Consider the following 24,871-nt stretch of genomic DNA (forward strand, 5'->3'; position numbering starts at 1 on the left):
CAAAATTTACGTAAGTGAGATAATGTATCATATGGAATGCAATAATAATAAACTGAACGTAATACGCAATGTCGAAAAATCAATGGGGGGAAGGGGGGATTTTTCTGAACAATGACGTGACATCACACATCCATTTCGACGCAGTGAGCAGTGAACAGTGAACACATATGACGCGTGACGCCACAATGCTAAAATTGAAGGTTTTGGGGAACGACGTATACCGACTGCCATCCTACGCCGGTAGTATACAGAAAATAGCTTAATGTATGTAGAGATGAGGGAAGAGAGAGAGTACAAAGAGAATTCTTTTATTCGTCAACCATGAAATATAGTAAAGGCAATGTCCACAAACATTCACGTCCAATAGTACATATTTTTAAAATTTTCCTAACCATATTTTATACGGTACAGACTGGGAGACCCGATATGACCGAAGTCTTCTAGGCCGAAGTCACACAGGCATATTTGGAACATCATATTTTAAAGCTCTAATCCAATTCTGGACCAAATCCAGCAACAAATCGCAGTACGTATGACTCAAATTCATTTGAATGACACATAAATGCACAAAATGGTCAACTATTCTTATATTCAAATCTATATCTAGCTCAGCCAAATCGTACATCCAAAACCGATTTAATTAAGGCCAACGTTATCAAAGCCAATTCCAGGATCATTGCTCATCTCCGGCCTACTATAGCGTTGTAGCATACCGGAGTAAGTTATCTTTAGATCCCGAACTCATAGACTCCATCTCATGCGCGACCCGCAGAGCCTTTTGGGCCTCTTTCGTGTCTTTTTCGTCTTCCTCGTCCTTGGTTAACTCCTGCGCGGTGGCCAGATTATCGACAGCGATCGCCAGAAACACATTCAGCAGCGTGTCTGTAATAAAGGAGGGGTCAAAGTAGCTATCGTTGGCACACAACTCTTAGATTTCTGCCCAAGTACAATTGGAAGTAGCGATTTTCAAGTAACTGTAAGAGAGAATATGCTCTAAGCTAGTGGTTCCCAAACGAATTAATGGGTTTCTGGTGGGGAGGGAACAGACGCACTTGTACAAAAATCACATACATACAATGCATATTTACGGAGGTGCAATACAGCAATGCGTTTGCCAGCTTACTGCTGTGAATTGTATGCGCCGATAATATCATCGCGATTCGTTCACAATTTTGAACTTAAGATAACCAATAATGGCGTCGCAAACGCGTCTAGCACGAGTATAGCATGACGTGCAATTATAGCTTTCACAGAATATTACATGTTGCCTGTACACAAGAAGTTTTAGTACAATTGTCTACAATCAGACGAATCAGAGATCTCGATCTCGACCTCGATCTCGACCTCGGATTGCCGTTTGTAGAGACAAATTTTGAGCAACTGCCCGAAGGATTTGTCTTCTTAAGACGGGTGGCCCACTATCAATTCTGGGAGGTTTAAAATTTCACTAATCGTGTGTCCTTATTAAACAAAGTCTCATCAAATGCTATTGGAGAGAGCATTTTTAAGGGGTGGATAGGGTTTTAGATGGTGGGAAACGAAGACTCGGTATCAGTCAGAAGAGGGGAATGACGAAAAAATGGTTGGGAACTGCTGCTATAGACCTATATATAGCCAAACCTAAAAAGACTGAAAACTGTTAAGTTAAATTGTAGATAGTTTAAAAACATAACAACTTGAGTAAGTTTAGTGGAAGTAGCCAAACCTACTTGAATATTCTTCTGAAAAGTAGAAGTACTTTGTTACTGACCATCTCCGGTAATGGAACGCGTGACTACTGGCCTTTAGATACCTACACTCACTTGATGCTTTGATCCAGGCTAATTATATTCAACAGATTTTAAGGCTATCGTACTTGAAGTTTAGCACGCCTTCAGATGTTTTTGATGATCGTTTTCTTTCCACGTAGGTTTAGAGGCATATATGCTGTTACGCGACAATACATTCTTATGACGTCACAGAGTAGAGAAATCAATACCGATATGATGTTAAAAAGTTCGTCTCGCGCCTTTATGACTGTGCGCGTCGACATATAAATCAATAATACCAATTAGATTACGGGGAGTTATCTAACTATAAGTTACGTGCGGAAAGTTTAACGGAGGCGCATCCGTCATGTTGAGTCTTTTATTGATCGAGACCTCAATAAGTAATGGACAACTGTATAGGAGCAGGTGCATGCAAATTATACCATCAGAATCAATAACATATGTATTTCTATAGCGGACATTATGATGAGGATGTAATTTAATTGTTGTGAGTTCCAGTGTTCAGACCAGAAAAAAAAAGATATACTTTCGGAATCAGTGCAAAAGTCGCTTTTCCATCTATATCGCTCCATTTTGAAGAATGGTTACCCAAGATATCACGGGAAAAGCGTTATTCGACTCACCCATCTACGCACTGGCTTTAACGTTTTAGCTATGGCTCAGAATTATGTCCTATACGTCCCTACGTGCAAGCATCATTTGGAATAAAATATTGTGTTTGATTTATTCCGTCGTGTAAGTCTGAGGTAGGGTATGGTTTCGTCTAACACGGGTGTATATTCACACCCGTATAGCACGGGTGGTACAAGGGTGTCAATACACACTTTTTTCGCAGTGTGGTCAGCAACGAAATATTTCTACTTTTTCTGGATATTCAAGTAGGTTCGGCAACCTTACAGCACTTACTCAAATGATTTTAAACTACTTCTACTTCCAGTCGTTTTAAGCTTTCGACTTCAACGGCTTTTAAAACCGAACTAATTATTGTTACATATTTTTGCAAGTAGAAAGTAGCTTTAAGATAGATTTTCATGATTGATATTACGGAAATCGCGACAAAATCCGGGTGCGGTAACTAATAATGGTTTCCGATTACTAATTCGTAAATTGTAAAGTCTTGCGATAGACCAGCAGCAAAATTCTCTGAACCATCGGTCCTATCTACTTCTTCACACTAATTACTCGAATACTATAGTCCGCCAACCCGGCCTGACCTCCGTGAAACGCCACCTCATTTTATCGCTTGCTTTTTATATTATCTTCTCTTACTTATCATTGTGTTTGCATGCCTCGTCTGTAAATCGAATAGGCCAAGGTAGGTGTCTGATGTCAAAGACTACTTCAAGTCGTTTCGACACCTTCCTCTCTGTTCATTATATCGCAATTTTGTGGTGTGTTGAACTAATTAAAATTGCTAATGTACCGAACCGAAGTACTTTTGAGAGAGAGAGAGAGAGAGGGATCAGATTTATTTTCGCCTGTACCATCGAGATGCTTTGACGATGGAGACTCGATACGACCTTCAAGTAAGGTCATCTAGTCTGCATCAGCAATTTTTCCACTCCATGCTATCCGTGGATGCTGACCGACTAGCAAGATATAGCCGCGGATACCAGTTTTGGAGTCTTTGATGTGACCCGACCGTGGATCGAACCCACGACCTACCGATCAAGACGCATCGCCATTACACTATATCTTATATCTCTACTTCAAGTAGCTTTGGCATGTCTTTAAAGTCGCTTATTCTGCTTGTAATTGTATATAAATTTGTGGCATTAATATTTCTTCTTGTATAGTTGTGTAACGCCCTGGTAATCTCATTGTGTTGTCATTGAGCTGTTTTATAGAATGCTGGGTATGTAGGTTACACGTGGCAGTCTGGTAAGAAGGAAAAGAGTTTCGTCTGGCTGGGAGTGTGGCTGGAGGTGATGGCTGTGAGCGAGTATGTTGGGTTTGAAGTTGAAGTAGTAGTTCAAGTGGGGTAGTACAGTAGGAAGTGTCCAGGGCTGACAGGGCTACTGGGGGTTGTGCAGTGATTAATGTGTGTAACGTAGTTGGTTGGGTTTAGTGCCAGTGTATGTTTTGCGGTGACATGTTGTTATGTGAATATATGCGTATAAAGCAATGCAGATTTGTGTTACCGGTGCTTGCGACCACGGAAAGGCGAGGTCTCGAGCCCACAAACACGACGAAATTCCTGTTACGTTTTGACACGCCGTATCAGGGACGCTACACTTGAATATAGTAACTGACTATACTTTGATCACCTCTGCTGGTGTGACCCTTAGACTCTATCTATCGCGTATTCACGTCATATGCAGATACTGAAACAGTTATGCACAGCAAGTCTGTCGACAGTGATCTGATGACACTTACAGTTTCCAAACAGCACCAAAAAGATGAAATATAACGAGCAAATAAGACCACCCTCGTTGACGCCGCCCAGAGCACGGACGCCGTTGTACATCACCACATTCCAGTCTTCGCCAGTGAGTATCTGCGCAATACGAAACGACACCGCATTTGCTTATATTTGAAAAAGAGAGCACTCTATCAAAACGGCATACCTGAAACACGGTTAAAATAGCGCTCGGAAAAGAGTCGAAATTGGAATTCGGGTTACCGTCCTCGAAGCTGAATCTGCAAACGTACGGTGTCTCGTGACAAGCAAAGCTGCGGGGTGATATTTACTGACGGGCGCAATGGTCCGAGAACTCGAATCTCAATCGAGTACCAATTCTAATCTGACTTGAGTATAGAGTAGCGAGAGATGGTTTTTGAGCGCTGAAATTTTACGCTCAATTCAAGGCGTGCAGTTCACAACATTTCAACATATTTTTTGTGGTCCTCAATGTGTGTGTAAATGCACAATGTGGCGTCTAACTCTGCATTCTAGACGTTGAGGTAGATACCACATTGCGCATTGATGCACATAATATGGGCTATATAACTATAGGATGACCACCTCGGATAGCAGGAGCTGGTCAAATTCTTTAAAAAGTATCAGTAAAAGTACAGATGTCGTCTGATACTCGTATTCTCACATCCAGGGCCCAGGCTATTTCGCACGCCGGTAACACGCCGCTAGGGTTACCATACGACCTCTTTTCAGAGGATTTGTCCTCTTTTTTCAATAAATTGAAAGCGGCCTTGGAAGACGCCTAAACGTCTTCTTTTTCGAGAATTTATCCTCTTTTTCTAGAAAAAGCAATAAAATGCCATAAAAAAACTCGACCTCAACGCAGCGAACGTCAGAGTTTCGTCAAAAATTCGGGTGAAACGGAGGTAGAGTCGAAGTGTTGACCTATTCTTTTCAAAATCTCCATCAAATATATCACATAGCATACAAGAAATGTAGTACAAAACCATGGACGTTAGTGGAAATGACATATCTGTGAAATTGTGATCAACCCACAGCATTTACACGAAGAGCAATGGAATATTGGTGGTCAAAAATACCAAATAATCTTTGATGTGATGTGGAACTGCATTTAATTCTTTGTGGTCGCACAAAAGGTACATAGTGAACTTTCCGCACCATTCATATTGTTGTGGTGCCCTAATGAGTGATACTCGATCCACTTAAACTCGATTTCGAATCACTCATTTTGCCACCTCTTGTTATCATAAATAATACTTACTTTCCGCCGAAAATCTGCATCCCCAACAAGGCAAAGACAACGAGAAATAAAAACAGCAGGAATATCAAGGATATGATTGACCGCAGTGAGTTCATCAGGGATACCACCAGATTTCGAAGGCCGGACCAAGCACTGAAATTATAACGTGGTGATAAAGTATTCGTGTTGGTACCAACTATATATCATGCCTTCCAAATTCCGGACATTTGAGCATATTTCAGCATTTCCTCCAGGACGAAGTTTAAATAGTGATATTCCGGACATGCCTGGGAAATTCCGGGCGTATGGCGACCCTAATATATTATACAGTTATACACTATAGGGAGCTAGATTTCTTTTTCGTAAATCAACATAAACGATATCTTATGTTTCGGGAAGATTTATGCTACTTGAAATTTTCTTCGCGCTGCGTGCGATTTAGTGCCACATATATTTATTGAGTTTAATATGGGTACCCCCCTCTTTGCATGGACTGCAATCAAAAATAAATTAAAATTACCATCATTTACTGTAATAAAATTAATTGTAATCGCAATTGTAAGAAAACGGTATATTCCTACGTCGGTAAGGCCGTTTGGATGCTTTGGTTAAAGATAGAGGTTCTCTAGCTGGCGGTCCTACATAGGCCGTGAACAAGTCTGACAAAGGTGTTGATGCTTTTTTAGTAATCAGTAGGGCGATTTTTTCACCGAAAAACGGAGGATTTTGACCTAAAAAATCAGAATTTATAGTTCGAACTATCTGTCCTTATACGAAGCAGTTTGGTCAAAATTTTAAGTCGAAATTTTTTGACTCAAAAACTGACAAATTTTTTCATGAAAAAAATTATTGTAACGAAATATGACACTATGAAGAATTCCAGTACTTACATCACTTATATGAAAGACATAATCAAAAATTTTTGTAGTACAACAACGAAAGCTACTTTCCTACATTCTCGGGTAGAAAGTGTTTGTCCTTATTTTAAGTAGCTTGCCAAGAATGGAGAGAGAACATTCAACAGTGGCAATTGTTGGCTGACAACACTGAAGTTGTGCGTACACTGCTTGCGACAAACCGTGTTGCTTCATTCTGGCAATGGTGTCTGCATCGCAATTTTTCATCACGTGGTTCTTGATATAAAATCCATGCAATGCCCACGCAGTCTTCCTTCAGTTGGGACATTGCGGTACGTTGAGCATAACACCATGTCAACCAATTTGCTTCATTTGAATGTTTATGATTCAAAATGAGGGCTGGGCACAATGATTCGAATCTGAATCGAGTATTAATTCTAATGATTCAAGTCGAGTATTACAATGCGATTTTTTCGAGTACTCAAAATATATGCTCTACCTACGCTACTGAAAGTTAATTTATCAACGAGCATTATAGTTTCGATACTATTTTCAGCCGTGGAAGCCTTGAAACCGTGATTGGCCGTATCACAGCATACGAAACACATAGTACAATCTACTAGCGTTACTGGAAATATCATATTTCTGAAGCCATGATCAACCCACAACATGCCACAAGGCGCAATGAAATCGGTATGGTCGAAAAGTGTCTTCAATGTGATAATGTGGTAGATAACAGACAAATATTCTTTGTAGACGCGTCAATAGTACAAATTTGAACTCGGATATCTTAAATGGGGCTATTACGTCATAATGAGTGATACTCGAATACTCGACTCGACTCGAAGCATAATGCGTGATTCAGAATCGAATCACTCAGGTTCTCGATTTTGCCTTGCCCTATTCACACTGAGCAGACAATCGGCCGTCTACAACGGTAGGCCTATGAAGTAGGCTAGTATAGCCGTAAAATGTCAAATGATAAGTTCACCGACAGCGCAAAATCTACGATACAAATGAATGCAGGTTGCAAAAAAGTTTCAACTTTGTAAAAAAATTTGACAGTTTTTGACCTAACGCTACAATTTTGACCAAATTTTGACTTTTTTTGACATGTCAAAAAAATCGCCCTAGTTATCAATCAGTTTGCGAATTGAAAGGTTTCGCCGGCCCCAGGAAATGCTTCGCGGAAACCCGGCTGAGAATCACTGTCTTATTGCCATTCCCTTGATATTGTGTGTTTGTAAACGACAGCTCTAATAATTATATCAGACACCATTCGATATTTATAACATTGATGGATTTATGAGACGAATCATTATCAAATTACGTCATAGGCCACGAATCAATTCACTTTCTAATGGATCAATCAACTCAATTATCCTTGCCAGTATCTAAATACCAAGCCACGCGAAGACGCATGATAATCGTCGAACTAACCTCGTGAATTTGAACACGCGAAGCAGTCTCAAGGCTCTCAACACGCTCAGTCCGAAAGACATGCTTGGCTGTATCATGGACCAGACAATTTCAAATATGGAAGCCAATATCACCTGCGGTAAACACGAAATACAAATGAAGGGCGAGTGGTTTCGGTGGTTCTCGTGAATACTTACCACGAAATCGAATATGTTGAATGAAGAGCGGAAGTAATTTCTGGCTTTGAGCCCGTATATTTTCAACAATATCTCGGCGGAAAATAACCCCAAAAACACCAACTCGGCGTAATCTGTGTCGTAATTAGAAAGTGGATGTCAAAACGGGATTTTGAAAGTTTGGATAATGCTTTGCTTACATAAAAAGTCAGTCCACCAGTCGGGTTGCTGGTAGTGGACGCTGGCTGTTAACGCGGTGTTTACAGCGACGAGGGTGATCACCAGCCAGTAAAACACCGGGCTTTTGACGATATGCCGCACTTTCATCCTGGAAAAATCGCAATTTCACGCTGGCGAATCGCTACCGGTAACCAAGTCAATTACGGGGCGAGAAATTACTGATATCGACCGCACGGAAATGAATACGCAATTACGCATCGTGCGAAATGCGGAACCTAAATTCGGAATATCGACAAAAGCGTACAATTAGTCACTGCGCAGAACAGCACTGCGACAAAGTATGATGTATCTCAGACCTGGGCAAAGTGGGCAATGGGCATTTACGGACCGCGGGCCAATCCGCGGGCCGCGATTCTGACCGGTCCCCAAAAGTTGCTTAAATTTTAGAATATAAAATCTACATTTGAATGTTAAGGTGTGGACTAAAACCATAGGCTGTATAAACTGAAATGCGATTGCTTTCAAGACTATGTTTAGATATGCACCGTGGTTATGTAGCCTGTTTTCCTCGTACGCATGATCCAGATTCACAATGAAGCCAACATAAAATAGTATTCCGTAACAAATAAAGTCAAAAGTCACTGTTTCCACATAATATAGTTCAAAACTGGTTTGTTACCATTGTTTCCATTTGCCTCAAAGGGTTTTGTTAAATGCTCCAAAATTTTAATTGGTGAATCAAGCTAATCAGTGCACGTGATTCGCGGTCATCATCACCCATGATGGATGAACGGGCATGGCAGAAAATGTGGGAGCTGAACGACGATCTTTCAAGAACATTTGGATCACTTACTATTACTATACTGATGGCAGGGGCAAGCCTATCTTTTTAGTTTGTGGTTAAGAGCAGGTCGCCGTGTATGATGAGCAATAACAAAAACATGCCGACAGTCGGCTGAGGCTGAGATAAGGTGAATTTTGGAAGACATGCCAGCGAAGCTAGCAAAACAGCAAGGCTTTCCAAGTCACACACTGCTCGGGATGTAGCGACCAGGAAATTTGTCTGCGGTTAATGTCATTAAAAAGAGTCAAAAATTGCTGTATGTAAAAAATCGTTTCGAATATCGTTTCTGGTTAAATATTTTTTGGTAAATCAACCATCACTGCCCTCATTACCTAATACTTACACATCCATTCAGCAGTTTGTATTAAAATGTCTATCCCTGCTTTCAACTTAGAGATTATTACGAAATTATAAATTATTAGTTACTACTTAGCAGAATAATTTGAATTTTTGTCTCCGCCCGCCAACGTATTTTCTGCTTCTCATTTTTCCCGACGGAAACAGAAATTGCCCACGCCTGGCAGCAACAACAGTGCGCATTGCCATATCAAAAGGGACCGCACGATAGGAGAACCTAGTTCACCGTTGGGATGTGTGGTAAATCGCTGTAAATCTTTCGAATTGTATATATATATATAGATTTCACTTCACTGTCGCCCGCCAATCACAATTTGCGACGCGACCAGTAATGAAAATGACATTGTCTTATTAACGACGCGTCCCTTCAATCATCTAATCAAAAAAAATGTGCTGCATGCGTTAATTGTAGGCTACCTGCTGAAGTTGTCATTCGCTGTTGGTGCCGCCAGACATGCCGACGTGGTATTTGAATAATCAAAAGTCAGAAACCATTCCAGGTAACACCACTAGTAATAAATGATTGTTCAGGCCAAGGTGGGTGTCTGATTTCAAAGACAACTCCAAGCCGTCTCGACACTTTCCTAACTTTTCATTGTATCGTAATCTTGTGGTGTTTTTGAGATGATAATATTCTTAACAATATAGTGAACTGAACTTCGTTACCGCCAAAACTCGCAGTGTATCGCGGTGAGTGTATCGGTATACCTACCACAACCGCCGTTCCTTCCTTTTCAGCCATCGCCACGTCGTGCTGGACGGCTTGCGCTGCGGACGGGATCGCACGAAGCGATTTTTGCCTTCCACGTTGCTTGAGATGTCGGAAAACGAAACGTCGGAGTAATCCGAGCCATCCGGGAATAGTACGTTCCGACGCCGACCTAGGTAATGCGAAATCCGCTGTATTGATGGGTTTCCGTGCGCATCGAATGTGGCAGGTATCAACATATGAGATACTCTAACAGGCTGGTCTTATAGACGCGTCTACACCGCGGAACGGGATATTCTTGCTCGCGCTGGCTCTCTTGGGAATGTGAATTCTTGTTATTCAGAACAATGCGCTTCATTGTATGAAAACACGGGTGTTCGCAGATTTTTCGCGGCGCCGGTGATTTAATCTGGGCTGCGGGCACAGAGAACTACGAATGTTCACTTATCGGGTCCCTGATCGCAGCATGTTCTACCGCAAACATGTTTTGGGCGAGATAAAACGCCGTTAATAATGGCGTGCGAAATAGCCTGGATTGGAGAATACAAATATCGCACTACATCTAGGGTCGCATTTAAAACAAACGGTGTTTGAAAACACTTTGTTTAAAACGTGTTTTACACAGTGTTTTAAACAAAGGCCATTTGAAAAGAAGTTTTTTTTTAAGTTGTAAAATTATGCCATAATTGTGTAAATACTTTCCAAAAAGTATGTTGTATGAGCCTACGGACAATTACCACCCGATATAACCGACGTATATCGATATGGGATGGTTGGAACCCTCAAAATATAGTCGGTTCGGCATTAACAGTACAGATATTTCGTCAAAGGAGCTATATTTTCAATTGTCAATGACAATCCACTATGACGTCATAATTGAATATTCGTGACGTCATGCCTATATTTTGTTTTGAATGCAACCCTAACTATACATCTGTACTTTTACTGATACTTTTTATAGAATTTTACCAGCTACCCGAGGTGGTAATCGCAGCGAAATACTTCTACTTACTTGGGGTTCTCATTATCATGTATTTTTCAGCAACTGAAGCTACATACTTAAGTGACTGATTCGATTTTTAAGAAACTTCCACTGCTTCTTCAACAGTTTCGGAACCCACTTGCCCACTGTTGCTTTAACGCTAATGTAAGGTATTGTAACTGTTGCGTGCTTTAAATATTTGTCTCTCGGGCGGCTGCTTCCTTTTCGGGAATAACTAAAACATAATCACCTTCAGTCGACCTCTCCAGAGAAAGCTCTTCTTCCTCGAGAATCACTTCCGCTGCAGGATAAAATAGTGAAACCGTGTTACGTCACATTTCGTTGTCAGCTCGCCAGCACAATTTAAGGGAGATGCACTTTTTTGTTAGGTCAAATTTGGAATTGCGATATTTCATAAACTATAGAGTTTGGCTTTTCAAAAATTCGCTTGTAAGTGCTCTGTACTTTCATATCTATATAATGTAAATTTCAGCGTTTCGCAATAATTCCTTGGGCCGAAATTTGACTGAGCCCCCTACTCTAAGGAATGCTTGGAAATTCTAAATAATTTCTAATAAAGTTTTCAGAGGTCTCTAAGCACAAGGAAGAATGCTTTATATGTCAATTGTAAGGAAACTAATTCCACATTGGTCACCTGCTTTCTGCATCCACTCGATGTAACCGGTCAGCTCCCGCTCGACCTGTTGGCGCTTGCGCAACTTCAAAAACGCTCTCCTGTTCTCCACTCGTTCTCTTTCTTTCGCGAACTCTCTGCGCACAAGCGGAAGTACTCCGTGCGATTATCTGAGTGGGGATTTGACAACCACGCACATACCATGCAATACGGCGAGAACACCTACTAAATATTCATGCTTTGGATCCACACAGCGTGCAACCCGTATGCCAGACACAAAGTAGTGGATTATATATTGAACGCCACTCAGATAACAGCTACACGAAACTAGTTCTAACGTAATGGATATTTATAATCGAGAGGCATTTAAATGTCTATTGTGTATACGTTTTATTTTCTAGGACGCTCAAGTATCCGTACTTTGTAATCATCATCACAATGCCACCGAGTCCCGGTTGGGTTCGATATAAGACCGAAAAATTGGTACCAAGCAGTTTCAAATTACCAAAATTTGTTTATATTTCGCGTCATAGGACAGATGTTCAGAAATGACAGCAATATCAGTATATAGATCTAACGGTATGCGCACCATCTCTACATTATTTCTATTTAGTCTACTGTTATAGCCCCAATAGCAACACTGAGCAGAGATGGAAACGGGCAGATTGAGCGAGACCCAAGCCAACAAATATGAACCCCAAACCCAATGAAAGGTTTGAATCTAATCTGGTCTAAATTGGAGATCGCATAAGCGCTACATTTATATGCAATTCCATACGACATCTTATAGGATATTATAATATCGTGATATTGATAAATAATTTCAAATACGAAAGTCAATGGACAATGGAGATGTGATAAAGAGGATTTATGTGATGTACGTTCTTATCGGTATCATAAGCATAAGCACTATCAAGTTTCTCCTTTATAGAAAAGCAGATTCCTACATTGAATATCCCAAGACCGTATAAGCGCAGCTAGACAGAAAATCTGATAGGGTTGGATTAATTTATAAGTTTATTTGAGGTCAAAGCTTTTGCAAGTCTATGACGTCACTTATATACTGTGACGTAGCCAACAAGTATGAGGTCACAAAATCCGGTCAACGATTTGGGAGGGGCTAAGGCGGCTTTTGTTTTCTTGACTACGCCACTGCGACTCAAGACAAACATGGAACAGCAAAGGCTTCCCAACTTCAGAAAACTCAGACCCAGCTTCCATCTCTGTCCCAGTGGGTCCACTCACCCGCTGAGTATACCCAGAACGAGATTTAACATGAAGAAACAGCCGATGATCACTGTCAGGGGAAAATATACATGCACCAGGATCTTATCAAACAGTGTCGGGAAGGCGTCCGAGGCCTGAAATCACACACGAAGACACTTCATGCATTCGTTACGCACAGCACGAAACAACACAAATTTACATTGACAACGATGCAAGAAAACTATGGCACATTACACAAAGAATAAAGTGAGAGTCACACTACATTGATGAGTTGGTTTGACAAAACTAGGCGTCCTCGATATCGAGGATTTCCCTCCAACATTTGTCGTTATTTGCCCGCATAAATATCATCAATGAAATCGTGAAGCTACAGAAAGCAGCGAGCGTATATTTCAGAACTACGAGAATCTAAGAATCTTATCACTATGACGTGAAGTACAGAACAGAGAATGAATAAGCGTTGAAATCGACTTTGATTAATAGACCGGCTCTGATCGATAGAACGCAGATAAACAAAGAGTTGTGTTGTCCACTCTAATTAATATTGTACTGGCTGGTGAGATTCCTGGACTGAACTTAGCCGGAAGCAAGCAAGCATTGCGCTAGTGAGCTAGTCCTACATATAATCTTGAAGGACTACATAATATTGAGATGTTAAAACGAATTCCGATCTGCGACAATTTTATGGTTTCAGATCGAATGGCAACACTGACAATTGACATAGCCTATCAGCAATCATTTTTGACAAGGTCTAGTATAGTTGAATATCCTAAGTTAACGTTGACAGTGATGATGCAATCGCATGGTCAATCAATCAAAGGGAAAATAACTTCGTAATGGACTTATTTCTTTGCGATGACCGATTTATCACGGACAATATGTGAAATGATGTATTTAACGCGATGTTTGGCAGCGCGAAACTTGCAAACCGTAGGCCCGACTATTGCATATAGCGAGCGATTACTGCTACGTAATAAAAGCGATCTGATGATAACACACAATATGCTACATAAACTGAAAGCACGAAAATGAATATATAAGGGGTCTGGTAAACGATATACTTCAGTTACGCAAGTTGATCGAAACATAGGCCTAATATTGTGAACCCTATATACACGACCTCTCTGAATATGTGCCAATGGTATATTCCCATCATCGCATTTACTTTATATGCGTGCAGATGCAGAGCTTACGCTTGCGAACATTTTTCTGATCAGTTTGGTAAACAGTGGTCAATCGATTAACGCTCCAGAAATGGAATTTTACCCGGATAGTCATGATCCCAATTACAATCATGAGGGACATCTATATGTTCATGTAATTAGCAATTGAAGTAACCACCTATTCGCAGAGGCTAATCCTATTAGCAACTGTAATCTAGGACGATATGCAGCAACGTGTCCGAATTCGAACTGGGGATTCAACAACTCTCCGAGTTATAGTTAAATACGAGGCCAGCGAAAGTAGACCTTGCCGATCTTGCTACACAGTCTAACCTCCGAGGATTATTTAAACCGAAGATCAGCAGATTTCAGGTCATTGTACCATGGAAATATGTCTTCAACAACTGTTTAAACTAACTCCAAAAATACATTGAGCTCTGGTTGCACTGAATTCTCAGGAATCACAATAAGCAATAACAGCCTAGTGCAATATAACCATAGATCTTGAAACAATGCTAAACAACAAGAACAACAAAAACACTGTAAACAGACACCGTGTATTTCACCAATTTCTAACATAGAGGAGGGCCGGTACAAATCAAGTAAACGACAATTTCTGGTACAGAATTTGCGTTCGCAACCATTCCCATATGAGGAGCACCCCAAAAGGCCCGAAAAGGTGAAATATACGTAAACATAACCAAGCCACTACACACATGTGATTTTTTCTCCATAAGGATTGGTGGATTTAAGGAGTCGAATCGTTTTCACTTATCGGAATGGGTGTGAAAGCAAAATTAGGCACCGAAATGCCTGGTGGGTGGATTTGCACCCTTCGGTATCGTAGAAATGTGGTTAATAAACCTATTTCCACCCTCGTATGTTTACCGCGTAAAGTGCACGCGGTCTTAGTAAGTGCTCGGGCGTAGACTTTTAGTGACGTGGATTACACTTCCCATTTGACACAAACAGCGCAAGCCAGCATGCGGACATACGGTTCCCACCCTTTCTATCCCGGCTAAACTCACCCACTCAGAACACCGAGAACAAGATTTAACATGAAAAACGATCCTATTATCACTAGCATCATGAAATACAGCCAGTTCAATCCGCGGGTATCTGCGTCGTCGGCCTTGCGAAGCCAAAAAAGGTCAAGTATAAGCAACGCGATAAGAGTCAAGATCCCACTCGCTATCACGCCGTATACTCACGAAATACATTATGTCAGTCCAGCCTTCCATTGTGATGCATTGAAACACGGTCAGCATCGAGAAAAAGATGTTGTCGAATGTGGTAATCCCGTAATTAGGGCCTAGCGGCCAGTCATCGCAACGGGTCCCGTTAGGGCAGAGGTAAGGCATGTCGTTACTGCTTGAACCGTCTGGGTTTTCATTGCCGTGACAAATTTGATTGGACCATAACGTTTCGTCTGGTAAAACAAAGGTAACTTTACGTAGAATAGAAGATTTGCTGTTAATTATATCCATGGTATTTTACAACTACAATGGTCATGGTCAATTACACCAAGTTGATATTCTTTTATGATTCCGTATTCACCGACTTGTATCACGGCCCACTTCTAGGCAGATCGGACGGTGATGTAGCTGTGGTTCGTACCGCTACAGTATATCACCACTTAAATTAGCTCTTTAAAACAAGTGGTAGTAAGCCTGTCAGAAGGTAATACGAACTACAATATTGGCGAGATAGCGTTGTGGTACCTGCCACAGCTGCAACATCAGTGGATTGCGAGTTCGAGTCCGATCAATGCGACTTCCGAATTTCTACCTAAGTGTTGGAGGTTTATCTATCTATACGCTCTTCCTCGCCATGTGATCCGCGTTAGCGGTGTCTTACAAAAAGTATAGAACGAAAGTGGGCCGTGCTAAGTCGGCAGATCAGGGATCATAATAGGAAATTACAGGCCTGGTATAAATGACCAAAACAGTCGGAACACCATGAGCAATATCAATAACTACAGTCAGCCACTATAGCAGAGGTGGTCAGAGTGGTCATCGGTGATACTCAAGTAAAAGTAAAGGTAGCTTACTAAACTGCTACTAATGTATAACTTGACGTGACTATTTCCAAGGTAGCAAAAGGCGAGTATTCTAGGCCTATACTTCAGCAAAAAAGTGACAACTGTTCAGCAGAAGTGTAAAATTTCTATAATGATAAGCAATTTAGTAAGTAGTGAAAGTAGGAGTACATAGATACTGGCCATCTTTTGACACTAGTGCAGGGGTTCCTAAACTAGAGGTCGTGACCCAATGGGGCCGTTTGCCTGTTTTCTTGTGTCATGGAGACGAAAATGAAATACCAAGGACTATTAGAAGAATGCGAATTAAGCGGATACTATCGGCGGATAATTTCTGAATCTTCTAATTCACTTTTCAAAATAGAAGAAAAGGCGACCACTGAGGAATGCGAACCCGGTAAACAAGGAGTCAGATCAGTCGAATCGTCCTTACTTAAACTAAAGGTTAGTGTCTGGCCATCACTATGAAGATTGAAGTGTCGAGAGCATAGTAAAAATCAATAAGACAGTAATTTTTCATTCCTGAAAAAATACAAGTGTCCGGTAGTTCTTTGTGTTAACATTATAATGCATACAGAACGGACCGTAACTGCCGAAACTCAGACCCCCCAATCGAGGGGGGCGAGCTCGAAGGGGACCAAAATTATTTCGTGAATTAACATAAATAATATAGCACTTTTTTGAAAATTTATGCAACTTTTTTTTTTAAATGTTGATTATTGAGTACCTTTCCCCAAGAAAAAATACGCATGAGTTATAGAAATGGGCATTTCGGCGTCGGCCATTACCGCGCCACGACGCACCACATATGAAGTTTTAGGTCATGTGACATGCGACTCCGACTAGTGTGCCAGAACGATCCGCAGCGAGAAAACCTTGGCCAAAAAGGACTACCCTTATATGCTGACTGAAAACTTCGATACATATACATATATGTTTAATTGTCCATAGGCTCCAGAATGGCTGGCGCCGAATGTCCCTGTCCTAGCAATCTGAACCCCAAAAGACAAATGTCATCCCGTGGAGAAAAATTATTATTTGCGAGTGCAGAAATACCAATTTGAAATCTTGTGCGCCATTTAGTTTAGTACGTTTTGGCGATTACAACATCTTTTGACATAACAGACAGAAGGTCACGAAATAATATCATGTATATCATCTAACAAAGTCATTATATGAACGGGTACGCCCGAATATATTTACTTATTATTTACGGGCCCTACATTTACCAAGACATCTCTCTCAGCTCTAACGGTAAATATGATTACGTGAGAAGAGAGAGGATAAAAAATTGATAGCAATATATATGCAATTCTCGATCATATTGACCGATTCAATGATTAATGACAGAAAATTTTCGCACCCTGCGCGTTTAGGCGAAATAAGCCGTCTCAGTTAACAGTACAACAAAACTCGCTGATAAGAAGCGGAAAACCGTACAGGTTATGGGCGGGGCTGGGGCGGAGCCCACAAGAACTTTTGTTCATCGCCCTATGGGGGACCCAATATCAACGTTTTTTGGGGGGGCTTACGAAGTGCTGTTAGCGACTGTGTGCTATTACTGCGCACATAGTCGCTAGCTTCACACATAGGCCGACAGTAGGTTTGGGCGAAGGTGCGGACCATATTTTTAGTAACCAGCACGCCAAATTGAGAAGTGGGGTCGCGCAACATTTTGAAATCGAAATTTGGGGACGCGACCTTAAAATTTGGGAACCTGTAACAGCTGTCCCAATTCCGTCCAGCACGAAAGCATAACTAGGCCGCATGCGAAACCACAACCGTGACGGCACAGGCAGTCTGCGTATAGATAACTAACCTACGGATAGATATACAACACCCGTCGTCACGCTTGCTTGCTCGGAGGAAAATACTGCTCACCAATCTGAACGCAACGTAATTGCGTTCGTAGGTTAGTTATCTATAGTCTGCGAGACAAGTGTTGTGCGCGCTCGCGCTTTAGTCGTAAGATAGACAATTTGCTTAATTTCGCTTCATTTATACTTTCTATTTGTTATTGTACCGCAGTATCATTTGAACCTGGTAAATCTACAAGTTTCTGACCACTAATTACTACCATTTGGCTGTTCTGTGCTATAAAAGAAAGCTCCTTGTATCTGCGTGTGTGATCAGGATTGCAAGAGTAGGCCTACTCAGAGCGATACAACAGAAACTGTGGCCATAGCGTCGACTCCAATCAAGCAATATACCAGCGTGCAACAAGTCGCTGTACCGACCGCTACAGAACCCCTGCACTAGAGCATAATGGGAATGTAGCAATAAAGGGATCAGTCCGAATGGTGATCGATACGAAGCCGCAAAGGTTGCACGAAAACGCGGTGGTCACGTAGTAGAGCGCCACTCATTATGACGTCAACTGAAAGTATCGAAGCTATTATACTCGTTGATAAAATACCTCGTAACGGCAAGAGGCGTACAATTTCAGTGCTCAGAAAATCGCCACTCTATACTCGATTCAATTCGAATTCGATAACTCGAATCATTGTTCCCAGCCCTAGTAGCATCACAGCAGTCGAAACGGCGGGCAAGTTTGCATTATAAAAGCGAGAGAGCGATGGCATATACTGGGATATGGCCTATGCGTAAGAGATTGCTTTGAGATTGGTTGAGAAAGCCAAGGCTATATTGAAACGCGAAGTCTGACGCTTTGATACCGGTCGATATTGTGGGATTTTCACAGAAATTGATATATGACTCAAAATCACAACATCGGCGTGAATATATCTGCACGACCGATTTATCAATCGATCGACAGTGTTTACAGCCGTATGATACCCGGACTAATGTGGATTTCGATGCGATTTGATTAGATGGCGATTACCAGACTTGTACCAAGTAGGCCTACTAATTTAGTTAGTTATCGGTTAACTGAATACTAGGGATGGTGTGAACCCCTGAACCACTGGCGTAGCCAGCGAGGGGCGAAATGGGTGATCGCCCCCCCCCCCCCAAATTTTTGGAAAATTTTTCGTAAAATCAATAAATATGACATTATTTTAGGGCAGATGAATGCAACCTAAAAAATTTCTACGCGCTTCGCGCGATTTAGTGTCCATGATCATAACAGTCTTGATTTTATTATCGATGTCACGAAAAAAAATCTTCCGCAAATACCCACTATTGATTTTAGCTGCATTCCTAATTATGAGAATTCAACAGTACCAGTAGATACACGAGAGTAATTCAAGGTCGTTGGGTTGATTGAGTTTACGGTTGTCAGTTGAGTATGGGGATTGGGGACTGTTAGCTCCGACAATTCCCGTTACGGGACACACGAAGACATATAAAGTAGGTTACATGCGACTCCGCAAAGTGCGCTCCCAAAATGATTTTCAGACCGACGCATGTATTCGATATAGATTTTCGGGTACTTAAATGGCTGGCGCCTAATGATCCTGTCCCTGCAATCAGACTTCTCCGACATGAATGCGACTGGCACAGGAAAATATCGCCACCTCCCTTTAAAAAGTGCTAATTTGAAATCGCACGAGTCTGATCAAAGGAGTTTTGTAATTTGGTCTGGTATATATATCAGCAATTCCAATCTCTAAATAAGCATCAATCTTTACCAGAGGTCACTAAATAACCGTGCTTCAACGAAGTAATTATGAAGAATGGAATCCACTTGCTCATATACGCGCACCAATATTATTGATCAAATACTTTGATTTACTAAAAAACATGTACGCTCCGCGCGACTAGGTCCGAAATGCACACTGCTTTTCAACTAGAAGCAACTGGAAGCTTCCATAGGGTATGTGTGTGCGTGCGTCTAAGAATCGTTTGAATAAAGGGTAGTGATGAGATTGCCCATGGCAGGATGTACGGTTCTGCCAGGTGTTCCCACGGGAGAGCTTCCCTAAACTCATGAACCCCCCCTCCGCAATAAAAAAATGTAATTCTAGCTACGACCTTGTGTGTGAGCGATCTCTTGAGTGGTGACAGCTTTCTCTGCAAGTCACGAGGTAACAGCAATAAATGACAACTGTCCCGTCCAGCGTCCACCCTATACAAACTCCAAATCAGTGGTTCTCAACCTTTTTGTCGTCGCGGACCCTCTTTGCACCTTCACGTACCCCGGCGGACCCCCAGTTCTTATTTCAAATTTGCCTCTATTATCATGCAACCTTCATCTGTCTTGTGCAATTATTATCTGTAGGCTAGTGATAAACAACAGCGAAATGACCTTTCTTGAAAATAAAACCGACTTTTTATTATTTTAAAGCGAATTCTGTAGCTGCATTTCTTGAAATACAGGGCTATGTCTTGAAAATCCACGTCGTCGATTTGATATGAACGAGTGCCGAGAATCCATTTCCACAGAGATAGGTGGTGGCGAATGTAATAATAACGCGTAACGCGTCCGACGACACATTTGGCTATGATGGCAACTCATCGTGAAGTTATTCTGGAATAGCGGTCGGTGTATTTCATAGGAGAAAATGGATCTCTGCATACAATTATTTCCAAAACCCCAGCAAAACATCGCTAAACAGCAATGTGTTCGTATAAGTATGCTATTGGCAAATAAAATGACTTTGCACGGTGGAATTTTTCATGTCAGACGGCCATTCTCTGTTTATGTGAGTCCTGAACTTTCAGCATTTATGAAGCGAAAGTGCTTCACCATCTCTCTAATTTAAAACAAACCAAATATAGTTTAGTTTATTATTAGGTTATCAACCATTTTGCAAATTTGGAGTTTTCGTGGATCCCTTGAAAAGGCTTTGCGGATCACCGGTTGAGAACCACTGCTCTAAATAGTCTTTCCGTGTGTTATGAACATAGTTCAAGTGTACTAGCCCTGAATGTTCGATGACACCACTTCTATCAGCTTTGCCGGTAAATCTGATAATGACAACGTATTTGCAAAATGCAAGTAACAATATAATGAACAATTTTCATTCTTTAACCAAAAAATTTTCGCGCTTCGCGCGAAAGTATTGGCGTCAGACTTTTCTACAATCACCCATCACTTTGTATGAGCGGAATATATTCATAGAGATCGCCTCAGATGTTGTGTTAATCATCCAATAAGGGCCCAAGACCATCATTTTAGCCCATTTTTCCTTATCTTTAGGTGGGAGGGGCTCATTTACGTCATCGAATTTTTCACCCCCCCCAAATATTATTTCTGGCTACGCCCTTGGTCTGAACGCGAACCTTTGGGAAAGGTTATTCTGTGTGAACGCGAACGTGAACGTTGTGAGGTCATATTGCATTTCAGTGAAGTGATAATGTTCAGGATACCTAGCGACGACTCGGGTCACATAATGCCACAATGCTGAAGTAGGCTACAAACTGACATTTTGAACGTCGTCAAATGTATCAACTGGAGCCGTGAAATGATATAATAATCCCATAAAATCAATATCTTCTGTTGCTTTGCGAACAATTTCAACGAGAACTTGCAAGGGAATATAAGCTTGCGCTTTAACGGTCTAGGCAAGACCGGACAATGTATTCGGCGTCTGAGCGTTGCTACGTTGATATTGAGCAGAGTGTAAAACGGGTTTTACGCCATTAACAAGTTATACAGCAGTAGCCAACAGCCCAATCGCACCGATTTTGTGGTTATGATACAATGAACAGAAAGCTGGATACTTCGAGCAAACTTTTGTAACAAAGCAGTTCATATTTTTGAGTTCGGCAAGGTGCATGCTCGCTTAGTGTTTATTTTTTTATGCTGCCAGCGCCCTATATGGAGTGGCCCGCAGTTGAAATGCAATAAATATGAACCAAAGATGTTATTATGACGTGAAATTGTAATATATAAAAAAAAAGGTTCACAGTGCATAACCTTCAACTCAACAGCTATTAAAGTAAGCCTACATTAGGTTAATAAAGTCAAAATACTGTTTTCGGTCTCTATGCTTTAAACTTGAAGTTTACATTAAACACGAAGGTGAATAATTACGTGGTTAATGTATCGATTCTGTAATTCGACCGTATTTCATTTTCCCATATCAGGCCCGCCGGCCGTAGAAGTTGCCCGCCCCTGTTCTAGTCGCACACGAAGAAAATAGTTCCGAACAAGTAGTCGACACGTGTCGTTGATTGGCGCGAATTGTGATACGGATGATGCGCGCGTTATCTTCTTGCAGCCATTGCTATCTCAGAGTCATCACTACTAACAGTGGTGCAGCCTGGGGGGGGTGTTTCGGGGGGTCGAAATACCTTCCATTTCAGACTTGTACTGATCATCATGTTGAAAACCGACCCGATTCCGATCAGTAACAGTATCAGTTTATTAATAATTTCATCATTTAAAAACATGAAAGTTCATGAGTTGCTTCGGAATTGAATAATATAGCTCGTTGTGTTTTAGTTAGTCAGTTGCGGATTTTTAAAGGACGTTAGTTCTAGTCCTAGTTCTAGATGCACATTCTGAAAATCTAGTAGTTTGTACAAGTATGGCGATTGAAGTCAGTAGATCATGTATAAGTCTCAACAATAGAACATCTCTCTACTTTTACGGGCTTAGCCGAATCGTCATGCGAGAACAGTGAATCTCATTTGTGACCTTGTTGATGTCGGAATATGCGCTATCACCTGGCGAGATCTTGTTTGCATGAAACTTTGTACAAAGAGAGCCATAATCCCGCGCCATGAACACATTCCACCACATATCATTCTTTTCAAGTATCGCTAATTTATACGCTTCGGTGAATTTCCGTAGCATTGATATATGACATTGGGGACACGCGCATTCAGAGGCGGACTCTGTGAATTTTGGAGTTCATTTAAAGATATCTCGGTGTGCGATTATTGACAGGTAGTGATTATGAGATTTGTGACAAACAGATATAGGCCTCTACATGATATTTACGTGAATGATTATTGGCTTTTAAATGTCATGCTTTTACAGACACACACGCCATCGAAGCTGATTATGGATATGCAATTAGAGAGGCAATGATTTTATGATAAATAGGGCAAGTTTTTGCAACTTATTTTACAGCTTCCGGCAGCTTCCTAAATACTCGTAAGATATGTAGAATGCTGTTTTAAGCTGTTTGAAGGAATCTTATAGTGCAACTTTTTGCAACTTTCGTCCAATTTTTTCATGCAACTTTTTGCAACAATTTGCAACTTTTTCGATTTTTCATGAAAGTATTTTCGATTTTGGAGAAATACATGGGCAAATTCGACTAAAACCCCGTAAATCAGCACCGAAGTAACGCTTTTACGGTTATGTCGGGAGCTGAGCCGGAAGATTGACCTTTTTTTAGTCAATCTGGGAAGTTGAGCTTTTTTCTAGTCAACCGAGCAAAATGTGGTCAAAATGAAACTTCTGCAACTTTCCACGGATTTAACTCTGATGATAAAGGCTTACGGTCCGGCAAATTTTGATATCAGATTATTATTTACACCGTATACTTTGAACAGCTTCTTGGAGGTACAGAACTTCAATATACAATTGAATAGTATATTCATATTGAAATGAACCCGAATATTTTCGGCTGACACTCGTCAGGGGTAATCGTCAGCAACTAGTAGAGAACACCGTATACTTTGCATTGCTGTGACAGAATATTAGATGTATGTCAATATAGACTCTTTAAATGGATTTTCTGGCCCTGTGGTTGCTTTATATATTTATGATGTAGATATTCATGAGGCATGCTCACTCAAATTACGGAATGAATCTGCTAATCACTACTGAAAAGATATTCCAATCGAATTTCCCTTCCAATAGTTTTGTGACAACAGCGTTATATCCACTAACCGTCGATACTCGATATGAATCGTATTTATCATTTGTTTCGTAACCTAAATATCTGCAAATATCTTATCCGTATACTTGCAGGCCATACCTATGCCCGATAACACGGCGATTAACAATTTAGACCAATCGCGACTCGAGTCAATACAACCCTGCAATGAACCCGATTTAGAGGTGGTCTCAGTATAGTCATCGTTGGTCCTCAAGAAAAAGTAGAATTACCCTCATAAATTTCTACTCAAGTATACCAGTATAGAAGTAGCGATTTTCAATTGAGTAAAAAAGTAAGCATTATTCGCCTAATTTTGGCTAACGAACGGAAGACTGTCAGATGGAACGGTAAGTGCTCTGAAATCCTGACCACTTGAGTATAAGTATATTGCAAGTGGGCAAAACCTACTTGAGTACTCCGAAAAAGTATGGAGTACTTCGTTACTGAGCACCTCTGCCCCAATTAAGTTGAAGCTTCGCGTATAGCTTATAAGCTCCGACAAGTGCACGCTAGAGATGCGAAGATTGCCGGCCGCAAGAGCATTACTTAAAATTGGTTTCATCAAGTTTTCATGAAAGGGAACGGCCCGCTACATATTAACAGCCTCCCGACGCACAGTGACGCACTCGCGTAGGCATAAACGCGTAAACAGAGGTAAACTTACTGCTCGGCTTGTAGCAAGTCTTATGAAATTTCCCCACGTACAGCTCCAGGCCGATGATGGAACAGACAACGATGAAAAATAATAAAAGCACTGCTATTTGCAAAAGAGGCACCATCGCTTTCATGATAGACTTCAACACCACTTGAAGACCTGTGGAAAAACGCAGAATACTTTGGAACGAACTAAAACATAACACAACACTATTATGGGGATTTATCAACTGAAAGCACTAACGAAACAGTGTTATATAGGAAAAATCAGGTTGAATAAAATGAGTCGTACATAAACATCTGTCGAGCGATAAAATTACATCACCTCTTTCACAGTGACATCACAGTGATGATGACGTCGTACAATTGAAATAAAAGACCGGTACTCCAGAATATTCCGTCGCAGTGGAGTCAGAGTATATCTTATGTCCATTTTAAGGTGATGTGAAAACCAATTTTTTGTAATATTTTCATTTTATTTCGGCCATATCTGCGCCACGGTT

General features: G+C 41.0%; 1 protein-coding gene across 2 annotated transcripts in view; it reads right to left on the reverse strand.

Moving 5' to 3' along the window:
- Positions 1–24,871, reverse strand: part of LOC145458737 (voltage-dependent calcium channel type A subunit alpha-1-like) — a 70,092-nt gene that overhangs the window by 23,210 nt on the left and 22,011 nt on the right. The window contains exons 8-20 of one of the 2 annotated variants that reach the window (XM_080337196.1): positions 24,379–24,528; positions 15,149–15,366; positions 14,966–15,069; positions 11,569–11,684; positions 11,164–11,214; positions 9,935–10,103; positions 8,042–8,169; positions 7,863–7,975; positions 7,687–7,799; positions 5,411–5,542; positions 4,337–4,409; positions 4,146–4,266; positions 714–882 (exon numbers count right to left, since the gene is read on the reverse strand). In XM_080337196.1, coding sequence (XP_080193322.1) covers positions 714–882; positions 4,146–4,266; positions 4,337–4,409; positions 5,411–5,542; positions 7,687–7,799; positions 7,863–7,975; positions 8,042–8,169; positions 9,935–10,103; positions 11,164–11,214; positions 11,569–11,684; positions 14,966–15,069; positions 15,149–15,366; positions 24,379–24,528 — 1,657 coding nt within the window. Of the gene's footprint in view, positions 1–713; positions 883–4,145; positions 4,267–4,336; positions 4,410–5,410; positions 5,543–7,686; positions 7,800–7,862; positions 7,976–8,041; positions 8,170–9,934; positions 10,104–11,163; positions 11,215–11,568; positions 11,685–12,792; positions 12,909–14,965; positions 15,070–15,148; positions 15,367–24,378; positions 24,529–24,871 lie in introns of both variants that reach the window. The other variant, XM_080337195.1, reaches the window with a different exon arrangement.

Source organism: Botryllus schlosseri, chromosome 16 (genome assembly GCF_051294905.1).
Source record: "Botryllus schlosseri isolate E-star chromosome 16, Bs_hap1, whole genome shotgun sequence".
Lineage (NCBI taxonomy): Eukaryota > Metazoa > Chordata > Ascidiacea > Stolidobranchia > Styelidae > Botryllus > Botryllus schlosseri.